We start from the raw sequence: 13501 nt of genomic DNA, 5'->3' as shown, positions 1-13501 counted from the left end.
AAAAAAAGGTAGAAAAAAGGTAAAAAATGCACAAGACTATCTGCCAGTAACCCTTCTTCCCCCAAATTTAAAGACAGCAAATGTTTAAAAATGTAATGCATTGAAAATGATAAAAATGTAATACGCTTTGTTAGTCTGTTATTTTCAATGGTTTGTAAAGTCGTCCCTCAGAGGATTGGACTTAAATCATTCATTAACTTGAAGCTGATTGCTTTGTCCTGCAAAGGGGGAAGAACATGGATTTCTCAGATGTAACCCAATTTCCTAACAAAAACAACCTAATGAAATTCAGTTACCGAAACAATCTATCATACCCTAAACAGAAGTGTAAATAAATTAAATTACAAAATGAGCTCCTTTACCAAAGTCTAACTTTATGGAGAGTATTAAAATTAACATTTTACTTGCTTCGAAGTTTGAAAAAAGAAAGAAAGAAAAGTAGGTCAGCATGTTTCCCCAGCATGTCTTTCTGACTCCATTAAAACTGTCTGTCAGATGACTAACCATGCCTGTAATCCAACTAAAAGCATGTTTGCTTTCTGTTGCACTTTTTGCCAGGGGAAAGGAAGAATTCCATTTAGCTTTAACTCTGAAATTCAGGTAAATGTCTCCAAAGTCAGACAATTTCCTCACATTTACTTACCAAATCTGTTTATATCAACAACAAGGAACTGGTTATGGATGCATGGCACTGAGAAACGATCCCACAGCTCATTAAATGCCGACCAGCCACAGGCACCGCCTGTAGGGCTTTAAGCTACAACTTGTAGAAGTCAGGTTTCAGAGCTGTTGTCTGATTGACAGACTTTTCATGAGTCCTAGATTTAGACATTTAAGATCTTTCAGAAACAGGCAAGAGTGCAAACAAGTACTGGAGTAAAATAAGATGGGGGAAAACCATTTCTGTTCATTTTGGGCTAGAGGACATTAAGAATTCTAACGCCTTATGATCTTTCTTTTTCCTTTTATAGAATTGGCAGCTGAGTGTTATTTAAGTTTGGATAGAAAGGGTGCTATTTCCACTCCTTGTACACCATCTACTTTAAAAAATCCTTTACACTTTCCACATGAGCGCTGAAGAACTGGAAATTAACTGTTCTGATGTATTTTAAAACGAGCATGTGATACAAAGTCAAACTAAAAACAAATCGAAGCTATTTTTAGAGCACAGTCCTAGGGCCAGCATCCCAGCAGGAGGAGCTGCAACGTGTCAGCCGGCTTATCGCAGGCATGGCAATGGAAAACTCCCTCTCCTCTAACAATTCATCCAGCAGATGAAAGCAAGCCGTGAGAGCCTGACAGCAGCAGAGGGAAATCCATGGCCTCATCTACTTATGGAGAGATCTTCCTAAAGCGTCTTTGAGCGCTTACTGGTTTCTGAGTGCCTGCTTTCCATCTTCCACACCATCAGCACGGGAGCTGCTCTCCACAGAGAGGCCAGTGAAAGCTTTGCTTCTTTGCCTTTGCAGAGGCACCTACCCCATGCAAGACCATCTCCAGTAAAACAATCACCAGGAAAACAAAAGTTTGCAGATGTAAACCAGCAGGAAGATATACACACCCTCACATTAGTTTCTTCTGAAACCTCTCCTTTGATAGAGAGTCCTTCAGGAACATTTGGATTGCTGCAGTTCAAACTTCCCAGAACTCTTGGGAACAATTTATTGCATTTCTCATGAACCTTGGCTACTGTAGATAACATTTTCAGGTTGGCCTGACAACCAAATAAGCCATGTTTAGCTTCAAGGCCCAGAACACTGGCAATTTGCTTGTTCCCAGACTGATATTTATCTCATTGACATTTCTCCATCCTTTAGATTCAACATCCCAAAATAAAAAAAAAAAAAAATAGAGGGGGAAAAATAAGGGCGTTTAAAGGGAGAAAAAAGATACCAGAGAAACCACAAGGGCCAATAGAAAGTGCAAGCCACATGGCACAATGGCAATTAGAAAGAGAGATGCAAAGATGCCCCGCGTCCCCAAACAACAAAATGATCCGAACGATTGAGGACTACGAAGCAGTGAACTGAGCGCATAAAGGAAGAATGGGAGCTCTGAAACAAAGCTTTGGAGGTCATGGGATTGGGGTCTCAGCAGTTATGTCCGCATGACAAAGCAAATGTGGCCTCAGCATCATTCTTAGGAGAGCAAGGACTGGGTAGGGACTGGCTACCTCCAGGTTTCCCATCTGCTCTTACAGCAGCATTGCCCGGCACAGGACAAGGCAGAAAGGATAAACCAGGGTTTCCCTTGCCATGAAAGCAGCTGGGATACTAAACTGAAGAAGAGGCAAAGGTGACCTGCAATGGCAACACAAATGCATAGAGCCAGTGTCTTTACATGTACAATTTGGAATAATGCTATAAACCAAAGCAGGGGATGAAAAATAACACAAAAGAACAAGATCTATGTTGAGAAGTGATTCTGTAATAGATACCTGCCCAAAATGCCTTTTACTGGGAAACTGATAAAAAATAAAGCATCTGATGATTCCTAAAATACCCCAAAAGTATAAAATGAAAAGTTAGATCTGTGTCAATGCCAACCACTCTCAAGAAAAAGCCCCATCTCCAGAGAAGGGTCCCCTCAGAAGGTGGCACAAGGCAGAACTGCCACAGAAACCTGAGCTGCAAGCACCAACAGACACACCATGGGCTCCTTTAAAGTAAGGATGGGTTCAGCAAGGTCTGTGGACTTTGCTAGAGCACTGAACAGTAGCGAGCACTTCTTTGGAGAGAGCTGCAGGTCTAAGCAGAAATTAGACTGTGTGTGCGTTATGCTTTTCCCAGGCTCTAGTTATGTTAAGTTTCACCTGTAGTGAAAGAAGTTACTTGTACAAGGACTCTGTGCCACTCAGCTGAATATCTTCCACAGGACAAGATTGAGAGCCTTTCAGAAAATCCTTTCCTAAAGCACATCTCTTTTAGAGCATGGTTGCGTACGGCAGTACAAATGATTAGTGTAATAACTTTAGAAGTGTCACAAATTTAATAAAACACCTTGTTAAGCAAAAACGTAAGAAAGGCACACATTTACAGTCGTTGAGGACTAGGATTGATGGATGCAGACAAAGGCTGCAGAGAGCACACGAGCCCTGGTAACTTCTGCCAGGATCTGTGTTGTCATAGAGACAGCAGAGAGTGTTGAAAAGTTCACAACGGTAGCTATACCTTAGTGAATAAGTCTTAATGTAACTTCCAGCTGAGGACATGTAATCAATCTCTGTATGAGCTTATTGAAGGAATTCCCTTTATGCTTACTCAGTCCTCAAGAGCCCAAAATGAGGGAAAATATTTTAAAATATATATTTTACTACTTTTGAAGACAAGCCGAGCGCTTCCTTTGGGCTAGGAGAGTAGGGATGGTAGTGGCAGGAAGATAACTGTTTCTTTTGAAAAAGAAATCATGTAAAACATGAAAAACTTTATATTCAATTAAAAAAAAAAATCCCCAAACACTAGCACCAACCAAAAGAAAAAGCATGGAAATAGTAATTCTAGAGCAGCCTGGCAAGTTTGGCCACATGCAGCATTTTCTCCCCCTCTTCCTGGTCGCTTTCCTGGCAAAGGTGCATAGCAGCTTTGGCATTTCACTGCTGTTCTTCTCCTGTTGGGTTCAATCAACTCATCCCCTTTCACACTGAAAAACACAGGACTTTCCCTGTTCTCTCTTCCCTCTCCATGCCTTTCTCCTGGCATCTCCTTCTCCAGAGGCATTTGACCCCTGGTTTACCTTCCTCAGGGCAGCAGCACCCCGTGACCTTTCTCGGGTCCCTGCTTCGGGCTCTGTCCCACCACTTGGGAGGTATGGGACACTGCAGCCCACAACAAGCAGCGCAGAAACACTGCCAGAGGTTGTTTATTGGCTGAGGTCTTCAATTCTTAGCTTACACAATTATGGGGTTTCTATGCGAGGAAGGGGGAAAAAAAATTTGCAGCACTAGCATGCTGCAGTTTAAAGTTACAGCTATTTGCATAATGCCTGAAAGGCAAGGAATAGAAGAAAAAGAGAACATTAGGATGCTGTTCTTACTTTTCCCTAACATTTTAGGATATAAAGATCAGACCAATTACCAGACAGTCTTGAGCTGAGCAAGGTTCACTAATCACACTCTGCTCGAGGAATTAGGAGAGAATTTACTTAGCCGCATCATGAAAGGTGCCAATAAATTGTTCAGCTGGAGAGTTAACATAATAAAAAAAATCATTTTTTATGTTATTTTCTTTAGCAGTTTATTAATTGCTGCCTGAAATACTTTTCTGAAACACAACGAGCTGCAAATGAATTCATGGGCTATTAATCTGCTGTACATGGCACTGGAGGGAAAGCTCATTAGGTGAGTTGATGCAATTACTGCTATTACATAACCATCTTCACAGAACATAGAGTAAATTATGGATAATAACATTCAATCTAAGTTGCTCCTTTAAACATTAAAGCTGGCAAGTGAAAGCTATGCAAAATCAGGGGTAAAGGCTAAAACACAGAAGAGGCAGACCCCAAAAGGAGAAAGGAAAAGCAGATCTGCTTCTTTGAGGACAAAAATCAATGTGAAAAGCAAGAGATGTTTGTTTAACCATGGGAAACAATGCACAACAAGTAGAACCCAGTTCTCTACAAGAGAATTTTAATTGTATGTAGATAATTTTCAGCCATCCAGCTAACAAAGTGTGCATTATCACTGGCAGAACACAGGCTGACACTAGAGCACTGTGATTTTTATTGCAGGGAAGACCCTTCCCCTTTAGCTTTGCTGTCATCTTAAAACAATCTCCCCATCAGTGATATTGAGAGTTTGGCATTAACTTTTAAAAGTTCCCAATTTTTCAGCCTGAACAAAAAAATTTACAAGATTTCCTATCTGATTAGGAACTGAAAAAAAATCTCCAAAACAATCTGTCCTTAAAAAGCATAATTAAAAATATGTGATTTCTATGGGCTTGGGCATAGGTTCCCCACTAAGTATATTCTCTAATTCTTAATTTAATTGGTATTTTCACAGTTTACATCTTTCTACTTTCAAAGCACTTACAATATAAGGTCTCCCAGCCCCTGTGAAAAGACATAATTTTTACCTCTCAAGATAGGAAAGACAGAATAATCAGCTTGTAGGGTTTAGAGAGAGGAATTAGTCCCAGAACAGAACTCAGGGGTTTGTGATTTCTACTCTGATATTTAGCTCCTGCCTCTCGAGAAAGCAAGTTAACAGGCAAGGCAACTACTCTGGAATTTTTGAAAAGGCCCCCAGTCACTCTGTGGTATTTAGGCATCCAGTTAAAAATCTAGCCTGTAGCAAAGCAGAAACAATTCCTAAATCCAGTGCTTCCTGCTGGCTAAAAAGAATAAAACAACTCCAGTTCAGTTCTGACTAACATCTAAATAAAGATTGGATGCATTCTAATTAGTTCATTTGAAAATGACATCAGTGAAATCTTCGTGAACTTCTCAAATGCAACTATGCAGACTAGCCCTCCACTTAGCCACTCACTGTGGATGGAATCATGCTTCATTAAGGAGACTGAAAAAATTAAAGAGAAATAAAAAATACAAACATGACAGTTCCTCAAGTTGATGTTTCCTGCTTGCCAATTTCAACTAGAATGAAAATAAGTAAATCCATTCACTCTATTGTTCAGCAGCAGAATGTAATCACATGTTCCAAGAAGCATGAACATTTAAATATTATAAGACTCAAGTCCGTGACAAAGAGTAACAGACATTTCTGGGCAAGTTAAAAAAATCCCCAACAAATACATAGCACAGAAACCAGATTCTCTTCTCTTCATGACAATTTCCCTGCATTCCCTCCCTTCCTCCTTCCCTCCCTCCAGAGAGGTTAATTGTAAGCAGATTTGCAAATCTGAACATTGCTTCAGTGCACTGAAGTAATCTGGAACAATTCTGTGCCTTTATAAACTTAATTTCACTCTATTAGAGCTCACTGCAGACAAGATTTATGCCAGTATAAAGAGAGCTTCTCTGCATCACACCCTAGTACGTGGGCTGGGTTGTGTCTGAGGGGACCCCAAAGATCATCAAATACAGTAACAGTCCCTGCAGCCTACACAGTTTATGAAAAAGGATGGAAGCTGAAGAGCTGCCGGGCTAAGCTGGGCAGTTGTGGCAGAAGGAAGCTCCATTTTCTTCCCCCTTATACCCTACAAAATACCCAGTTTAGGTCCTCTTTATGAGCAGGCTTCACCTTACAAAGCGACTGTTGCAGCATCCTGCTTGAAAGAGTCCATTCTTGCCGGAGAGTTTTGCCCAGCTTCCTGCGAGCTCCCTTAATTGCAGGAGGCAGTGCCGTACGCGTGACCCCTCGGCAGCTCCTGAGCACCCAGGGCCCACATCCAGGCAACAGCGAGCTGCTGGCGGGCACCTGGGGTCACACCGAGGATGGGGCTTCAACAGCAGCCAAGAGATCACGTAATAGAAGGGCAAAGGTTAGTTTCCTAAGGCTCTCCATCACATAATGAGCCACTGTCAGCCTTCGTAGCCTTCTCACTTCAGCAGCAGCAAAAAAAGAATCTTGCGTGATCACCGTTTGTCTCTACGTGGTGATTAAAAACACCAAACAGACCGGGAGGCTACAAAGGACAGACGTGGTTTGGAGGGGGGTCCGGAGCCTCAGCTGCACCTCCACTGCCCTAAGCACTCCTACAGGAGCTGAGGCAGGACAGCCATATAACAATGCCCAAACCTGATGCGGTGCTGGTGGAGGGACTGGCTCCAGGCCCTGAACCGGGAGCTGCAGCTCAGGTTTCGGGGACAAAGCTCTGGAGTTTCTGAAGGAAGAGTATCTGATTAAAGACAGCAGGGTTTTATTTCAAGCTGTGTTTTGTCCTGTTGTAGGATGATAAGGCAGTCATCACTAAGTCGTTTCCCCTCACACTCTTTGTCTTGCCTATCTGGAGCAAACTTTTTGCAACAGGGACTACACAATGAAGATGGTCCCTACACTAGTGGGATCCAGTTTCAGCAGGTCTTGCAGATATTATCACAAGGCAAATAGCTCCACTCCTGCCCTGGAGGTAGTGTAGTTATTGATCTCTCTTGATCAGATCTGGGGACTAAAATGGGGTCGAAGATAGTTTTTTTTTTCCCCTTACACGAACAAAACAACCTATAAAGAAATGCAAATTTGGTGCATTCCTTTATCATCTCACTTCATTCTCTGAAACAAGATAAAAGCATACAAGAAATGCTCAGTATCTCTTCTCTTTCAAACACTGTACCTCCATTCTTAAACCTCTACTTATCACACTGGCTATGCACCCAGTTCCCATCTCTCCTCTGATGCTTGTGAGGAACACTCATTAAGCTCAAAGGGAGCTGCATATGCAGGAACTTTTGCATGCCTTTTAAAGACAGAACAAATAAACACAGGACTGTAGCTTTTAAGCACAGATTACTCTGTATACTGAAAACCAGTATCTACTCCTCCTTAGCTCCTGGGAACAGACCTTGGGGTTCCTATTTGCAGGTGCCATCATGATTACTTTCCCCAGCTGGGACTGGTTTGAGCATTGTAGGCTTGTTTCCCTGTGAGATTTCTCTGATACTTTTTTCTGTTCTTTGTTCATGGCTTTCACATTACAAGATAACAGAACTGTAAGAAGACAAAAAAAATAAAATGTGAATAATGCACTGGGGGAAAAAGAAAAACCTCTATCTGGTAAAAAAAAGCTGAATGACAGATGTGCCTTTGTTTACATAAACTTCTAAAGAAATGGAGTTAAAACCTAGAGATATGTATGAAAGAAGGTCAGATAAGAAAATAGTTTCTCAAATCTCTTAAGAGATGAAAAGCTCCTGTTTATGAAGGGATAACACAGAATCACTTCAGACTTAATTCTTAAACCCAGAAGACAAGACACACTGCATTCAAATTGATGACATTTAAAATAATTTCTCTGTTCCCCTGCAAATGCCTTCTACAGAAATGCAGCCAGAGGACATCCCTCACTTCTCTCCAGGATCCTCTGTTCCCCCTCCAACCTGTTATCCCCCTTTCAGTGCCTGTAGAATTTTGAGATAAAGGCAACTGCTAAAGGGCAATTTCACTTAGTTCACCCCAGGAAACAGGCAGAGCAAAACTTTAATTCCTGCTGGCAAAGCTCCAGCTACCCTATGGGAAAAAAGCAATCCATCACCTAAAAGGCAGTAAGTCTTTCTAGTTTATCCAAAGTAACTTTGGTTAACATGTTAGAAATACTGCTGATACTTCCAAAACCTACTCTGATGTGACGTTACAGCATTTAATAAGATTACAATTTCACGTCAGCAATAAAGTCCTTAGGAGCTCAAGACCAACAAGCCCTCAGGTAAGCGAAGTGCTTTTTCTTCTCTTCCAAACTACATCATATTGTTTTTGTGAAAAAAAAAAAAAAGAAAGAAACTTCTTGTGCACTTCATATGCAGTGAAATAGCTATCAATAAAATCCTCCTCATTCAATCTTATATCTTTGCATTTAGCCTACCTTCTACTTTCCTCCCATCATAGTCCCATCATAGTCTCCACTCCAACAGATCTATACCCAAGTATAGATAAGTGCACTTCAGGCACACAAGAAAACTAGAAAACCCAACACAGTGAATCAAAGGAAATCCTGAGACCTTCTGCCTCAGTAGCTTGAAACTTTCCATTAACCAGAACTTCACATTTCCATGAAAAGGACCTGGAAACACATCACAATGGTCCAAAGGATGTATCTGGTTCTTTCTCCACTTCTCAACACTCTTTCTCTGAGAGGAAAGAGAGGGTGGGAGAGAGAAATGGCATACAGTGAGGGGGGACAAATGTAACTTTAGGACTTCTAGCTCCTGACCAAGTACAGAGAAGGGAACTACTGGGATCCCCACACAACTCAGAGATGTAAAATGCTGAAGATGAGAACCAGTTTAAATCACAGTTCAGACATAAATGCCTCATCATCGTCAATTTTTCTTTTCCTGTGATCTTAAACTCTCTCCAAGAAACTCTTGTGGGTGAATAAAAGTTAAGAACTGGTTGGGCAATTTTCCCTCCTCTCTTATGCACACACTGCAAATTTCTGTAGTGGTTATTACTGGTATTGACCTACTGACACCGGGAACATCGCTGATAGAGGTAAAAACCCTTAACAGTCATACAGATCACTACACCAGAGACTTTTTTGCTACTGCAATCAATCCAATCAAAAATGAGAAAGTTTCAGAAGCATTACCCCATGGGATATGAAAAAGGCTTTTTTAGCTATATTTTCAGTCTTGATGGGGATATCAATAAAGTGGAAAAAGAGAATATCACATATTTCTACATAAATATTTTAATATGTTAATTTAAAGGGCAAACCAGGGATTTCTAGAAAAGAAGGAAGAGGAAAATCCTTTGGGGTTTTGGTGTGCTTTGCATAGTCAGGTTTACTGGCTTTGCAGGTTTAGAGAAAAGCATTTGCCAGCTCATTTCACCTTTCAGAGAGGGTCCAGACAGTAAGAACACACAGCTTTTAGGCTGCAGTGTTAAGGACTCAGAAGTCTGTAAATACAGGTCTAAAGCTGTGTACCAAATTCATACTCCTTTCCCTCCATATGAATGCAGATACTGGCTTCAATCACATAATTGCATAATAATTTTTTCCCTTAGGACTGCCACATATATGTAGGATATGACAAACAATAAATTGTTTCTGAGACAACTTACATTCTTTGGACATCCCCACTTCAAAGCACTTCTGTAGTCTGCAGTACTGGCAGCGATTTCTGGTAACTTTATTGATAACACAGTTTTTATCTCTGTGACATGTGTAAACCATGTTCTTCTGGATACTCCTGCGGAAAAAGCCCTGGAATCAAGAAAAAAAGAAACCAAGTAAGCTTGTGAGCTTTCCATAACCATAGAGACAGACACAAATGTTGCTTTAAAGTAACAAAACTAATTCAAAGTTATGGCTGGAGTATGGCATCTTTAAAGACTCGGTCTTACTATAATTTAGTACTGTTTGTTGCAACATAAGACTCATCTCCTAAATAAAAACTAATTATCTAATGCAACCTAAGGCCAAAATAAACAAAGCTAGAACTAGTAAGAGCATTCAGGAAATGAAGTCCTAGATTTTACAAAAAAGCTCAACTAAAAATTGTTTGAGCTTATGAATGTAAGTAACGAGTTGGGTAAACAACAGCCTTCCTAACAGATCCACTTGGAAGTCAGACACTCATCCAATAACAAATAGACTCACTCAGCCTGAAGGTTCCATCTATTTTTGTTACTGCAGAGACTCTCTAGTTTGAAGGCTGCACCTCAAAAGAGAAATAATCTGAAGCCCAGGTCTCTTAACTGCTGAAACTCCTACAGCAATTAATGAGGCTTCTGCAGGTGGAAGAGTTTCAGTATCAGGTTATTGAGTTGTGAACTTGTAAAAGTTGCCAATTACAGCACTTTTTTCTTACTCAGATACAGCTGTGAAAATAATCAAGTAATTACAATGATCTTGAACAGAAATTAAAGAAACCTAGAGGTCTGGTTTGTACTTAAGGAACACCAACAAGTAAAAAAGAGAAAAATAGCCATAAATTGTAAGGTTAGGTGGCACAGAAAAAAGGCAAAACCCAAGTTAATTTCACTAAACCCCAAGCTTTAGATAATATCATGTAATAATGAAGAAAAAAAAAAAGAGGATTACTTTAAGCATTTTAGAGCTCAACCCACAGATATTCAGCAAAAGCATTTCTGCAACAGACATTTGGAAATTTGACAGCCCTATTTAACCTTCTCACTCAGATTTTGAAAATGGTTTCAGCAAGCACCAAGGTTAAATTTCAGTCAACATCACAACATTATGGAAGAACAGTTAGCAATTTAATATTTGTTGGAGGGCTTGAGAGGTTAAAACTCTTCAACCAGCCACATGTTTGCAACCTACAGGGAAGCTGTAAACTTGATGCCGCAGACGATAGCTCTGTGCCCACAATGCATTTGTCTAAAGATGCAATCATGGTAAGCTATAAATTTGGCTCTCCTCAAAGTGCTCACCAAGACACGTGTGCAGTTCAAAAGACAAAACTCCCATCGTTCAGAGCTGACTGAGAGACTTTCTGGCTATATGATCAGGGAGTGGTAGGGCAGGCAGTAAGGGCTGGTCATAAATTCCTTGCACAACCAACATGCTATAGATGTTAATGTTATGAAAATACCTCAGACTCATTCAGAACTGAAAAATGCCTTCTTAATCACATAACCCCTGGCAAAAGTTTCCTGCAGCTCTTGCACAGGCAAGCCTCATCCTGAGGTTAGCTCCTCTGATTTAAGAGATATTTATTGCTACCATCGAAGTGGTAAATAAAAACCCTCCACATCTTTTCCTTAAGCTACTGGACCCAGAAGAAGAATTTAAAGCTATTTGTCTGGATGATTAAAACCTTTTAAGTTATCAATAAACACTGCTATTTTATATTCTATACTTCTGATCATTACCACTGCTTCAATTGTTGCAATGGCAAGTATGGCAAGTGTATGTACATTTGTTTACTTGCCAAAAAGAAAATTTATGGCAATATTCACTCCTTTCTTGCTTTGATATTTCCCTGTGATGCCTGGCTGTGGGGTAATTGCTGGTATGGCTAACAACAACAGTGAGGCACCTATGGCATCTATTTTGGTTATTCAACAGGCAGAAAATGTGAGCTGTGCTCTCTCTCTACAGCTCATTTGGTCATCATTTTCTAGCCAGAAAGATGCAGGACATGCCAAAACTTGTAACTTCTATGGCAGCCATGCCAGCCTAACCCAGTGCTACTGCAGGTGATTTAACAGCCACCAATGGCATTACTCTGCTACCACCAGCCTGATAGGGCAAGAAACAAAATGGCCCAAATGAACACCAAGTCTCCCAATACTGGGAAAAGAAGAGTCAGTCCTCTCCAAATACATCTGTACTCTACCAAAATATAACCAGTAGCTAATGGCACCTACTGATCAGTTGTTCTGGTATATAGCTGCAGGGTGTGCATCCTTATAAGCCAGCGTTTAATTACAGCCCATCAGGAAGGAAAGCAGAGGAGGCGGCCTAAGTCCTTACCAGACAAACTTGACCACACAGTGCAGCTGAAAAATGTGATCACTCTGCAGACAGCAAGTATAAAGCATTCATGAACTCATTACTAATAAAAAAGGCTTAAGAAGAACAAATTTGGAAAAAGCAGATCTCCAGGTTGAAATGAAGACAGTTTCCTCATCAGCCTAACCTCCCCAGGCAATGTCCTCCACAGAGTGAAAGATATAGAGGAGGATACTAATTGTGGAAGCTTTGACTGCTCTTTGACAAATTACTTTTTAACACCTGTATCGGACTTTCTTCCTGGATTTAATAATGGAATATAAATAAAAATGAACTTGTTTACACAAAATATTCAGGTGAAAAAATGGTGTAATGTGGTCAAAGCTAAGGACGTGATTCTCAACAATGTGTTAGCGCCCACTCACAAGTATTCTTCTCCAAGTCAGCATTGGGATACCATTCCTTGTAACATTTGTGACAAACTCATTTTAAAAGCTCAGCAATACATCATCAGAAACATTTGATTTTTAAATTTTCCTCTGGACAGGCACTAAGATTATAATTATCTTTGCACACACAGCCCAAACCAAGCCGGGACAGGAGATCAGACACTGGTGGGTGAGGAGCATCATTTGATGGGCACTGGGGGCTCAGTGTCCTCACCTGCCTCCAGAAGCCTGGTGTGGTGCAGCCACAAGTTATGGATGGCACTGCAAGCAGGATCATGCTCAGAGATACTTCCTGAAAAATCAGTGTCCTGTCTTTCCCTCTGCAGGGGTTTGGACCCTGACTGCAGCTCTGCAGCAAAATAAAACTGTGCAGGAAATGGAGACGGCAGAGCTTGCTGCCCAGTTAAACAGAAAAGCACATCTAAACCCTTTCAAGGCTGGGTTCCAAATAGCACAGGCATAATAACTGTGGCCTTTTCACTAAAAATACTGAAGTTAGAAGCAAGCCTAAGTTTTTCTCCAAGTGCATTCTGTCAAATGATTCCCATCTGATCTCACAACCGCAACAGTTTCTTCAAAAATCAAGAAAATTCAAATGTGACCTGATGTTAAGAAGTTGTCAGAAACTTCAGAGACTGAAAATCACCACTACTTATAAATCAACTTCTAGTGCCTACTGGCTCATGGAAAACAATATACTAGCACTATAATACAGTCACCTCAAAATGAATCTGTTTGGCTGAATATTTACATGAGCCATTTTTTATGCAAATATTTTAGCATCCCATCCAAATTAACACCTTGTGATGAGAGATGAGACACTCCAGTGCCAAAAACAATCACAAATTATTTTTAATTTGTAATTTAAAAATCCTTATGTTATAAAAAAAATCCCATTCTGTGAGACATAAAGCATTACTGTCATACATAATTGTTTTTGATAGCACCTACAAAGTACTTGAATTTAAAGGAGAGGAAACTACTGAAGGCATATCAGGCACAGTGATTTATTCC

At 40.5% G+C, this 13501-nt stretch overlaps 1 protein-coding gene across 2 annotated transcripts in view; it reads right to left on the bottom strand.

Moving 5' to 3' along the window:
- Positions 1-13501, bottom strand: part of RARB (retinoic acid receptor beta) — a 90351-nt gene that overhangs the window by 34898 nt on the left and 41952 nt on the right. For both annotated transcript variants that reach the window (XM_041466171.1, XM_041466172.1), the window contains exon 3: positions 9683-9824. In XM_041466171.1, the coding sequence (XP_041322105.1) occupies positions 9683-9824 (142 nt within the window). The remainder of the gene's footprint in view (positions 1-9682; positions 9825-13501) is intronic.

Source organism: Pyrgilauda ruficollis, unplaced genomic scaffold, assembly GCF_017590135.1.
Source record: "Pyrgilauda ruficollis isolate IOZ18807 unplaced genomic scaffold, ASM1759013v1 scaffold2, whole genome shotgun sequence".
Classification (NCBI taxonomy): Eukaryota; Metazoa; Chordata; class Aves; order Passeriformes; family Passeridae; genus Pyrgilauda; species Pyrgilauda ruficollis.
The sequence above is the reverse complement of the archived record's forward strand: the minus strand, read 5'-3'. Positions and strand labels throughout refer to the sequence as shown.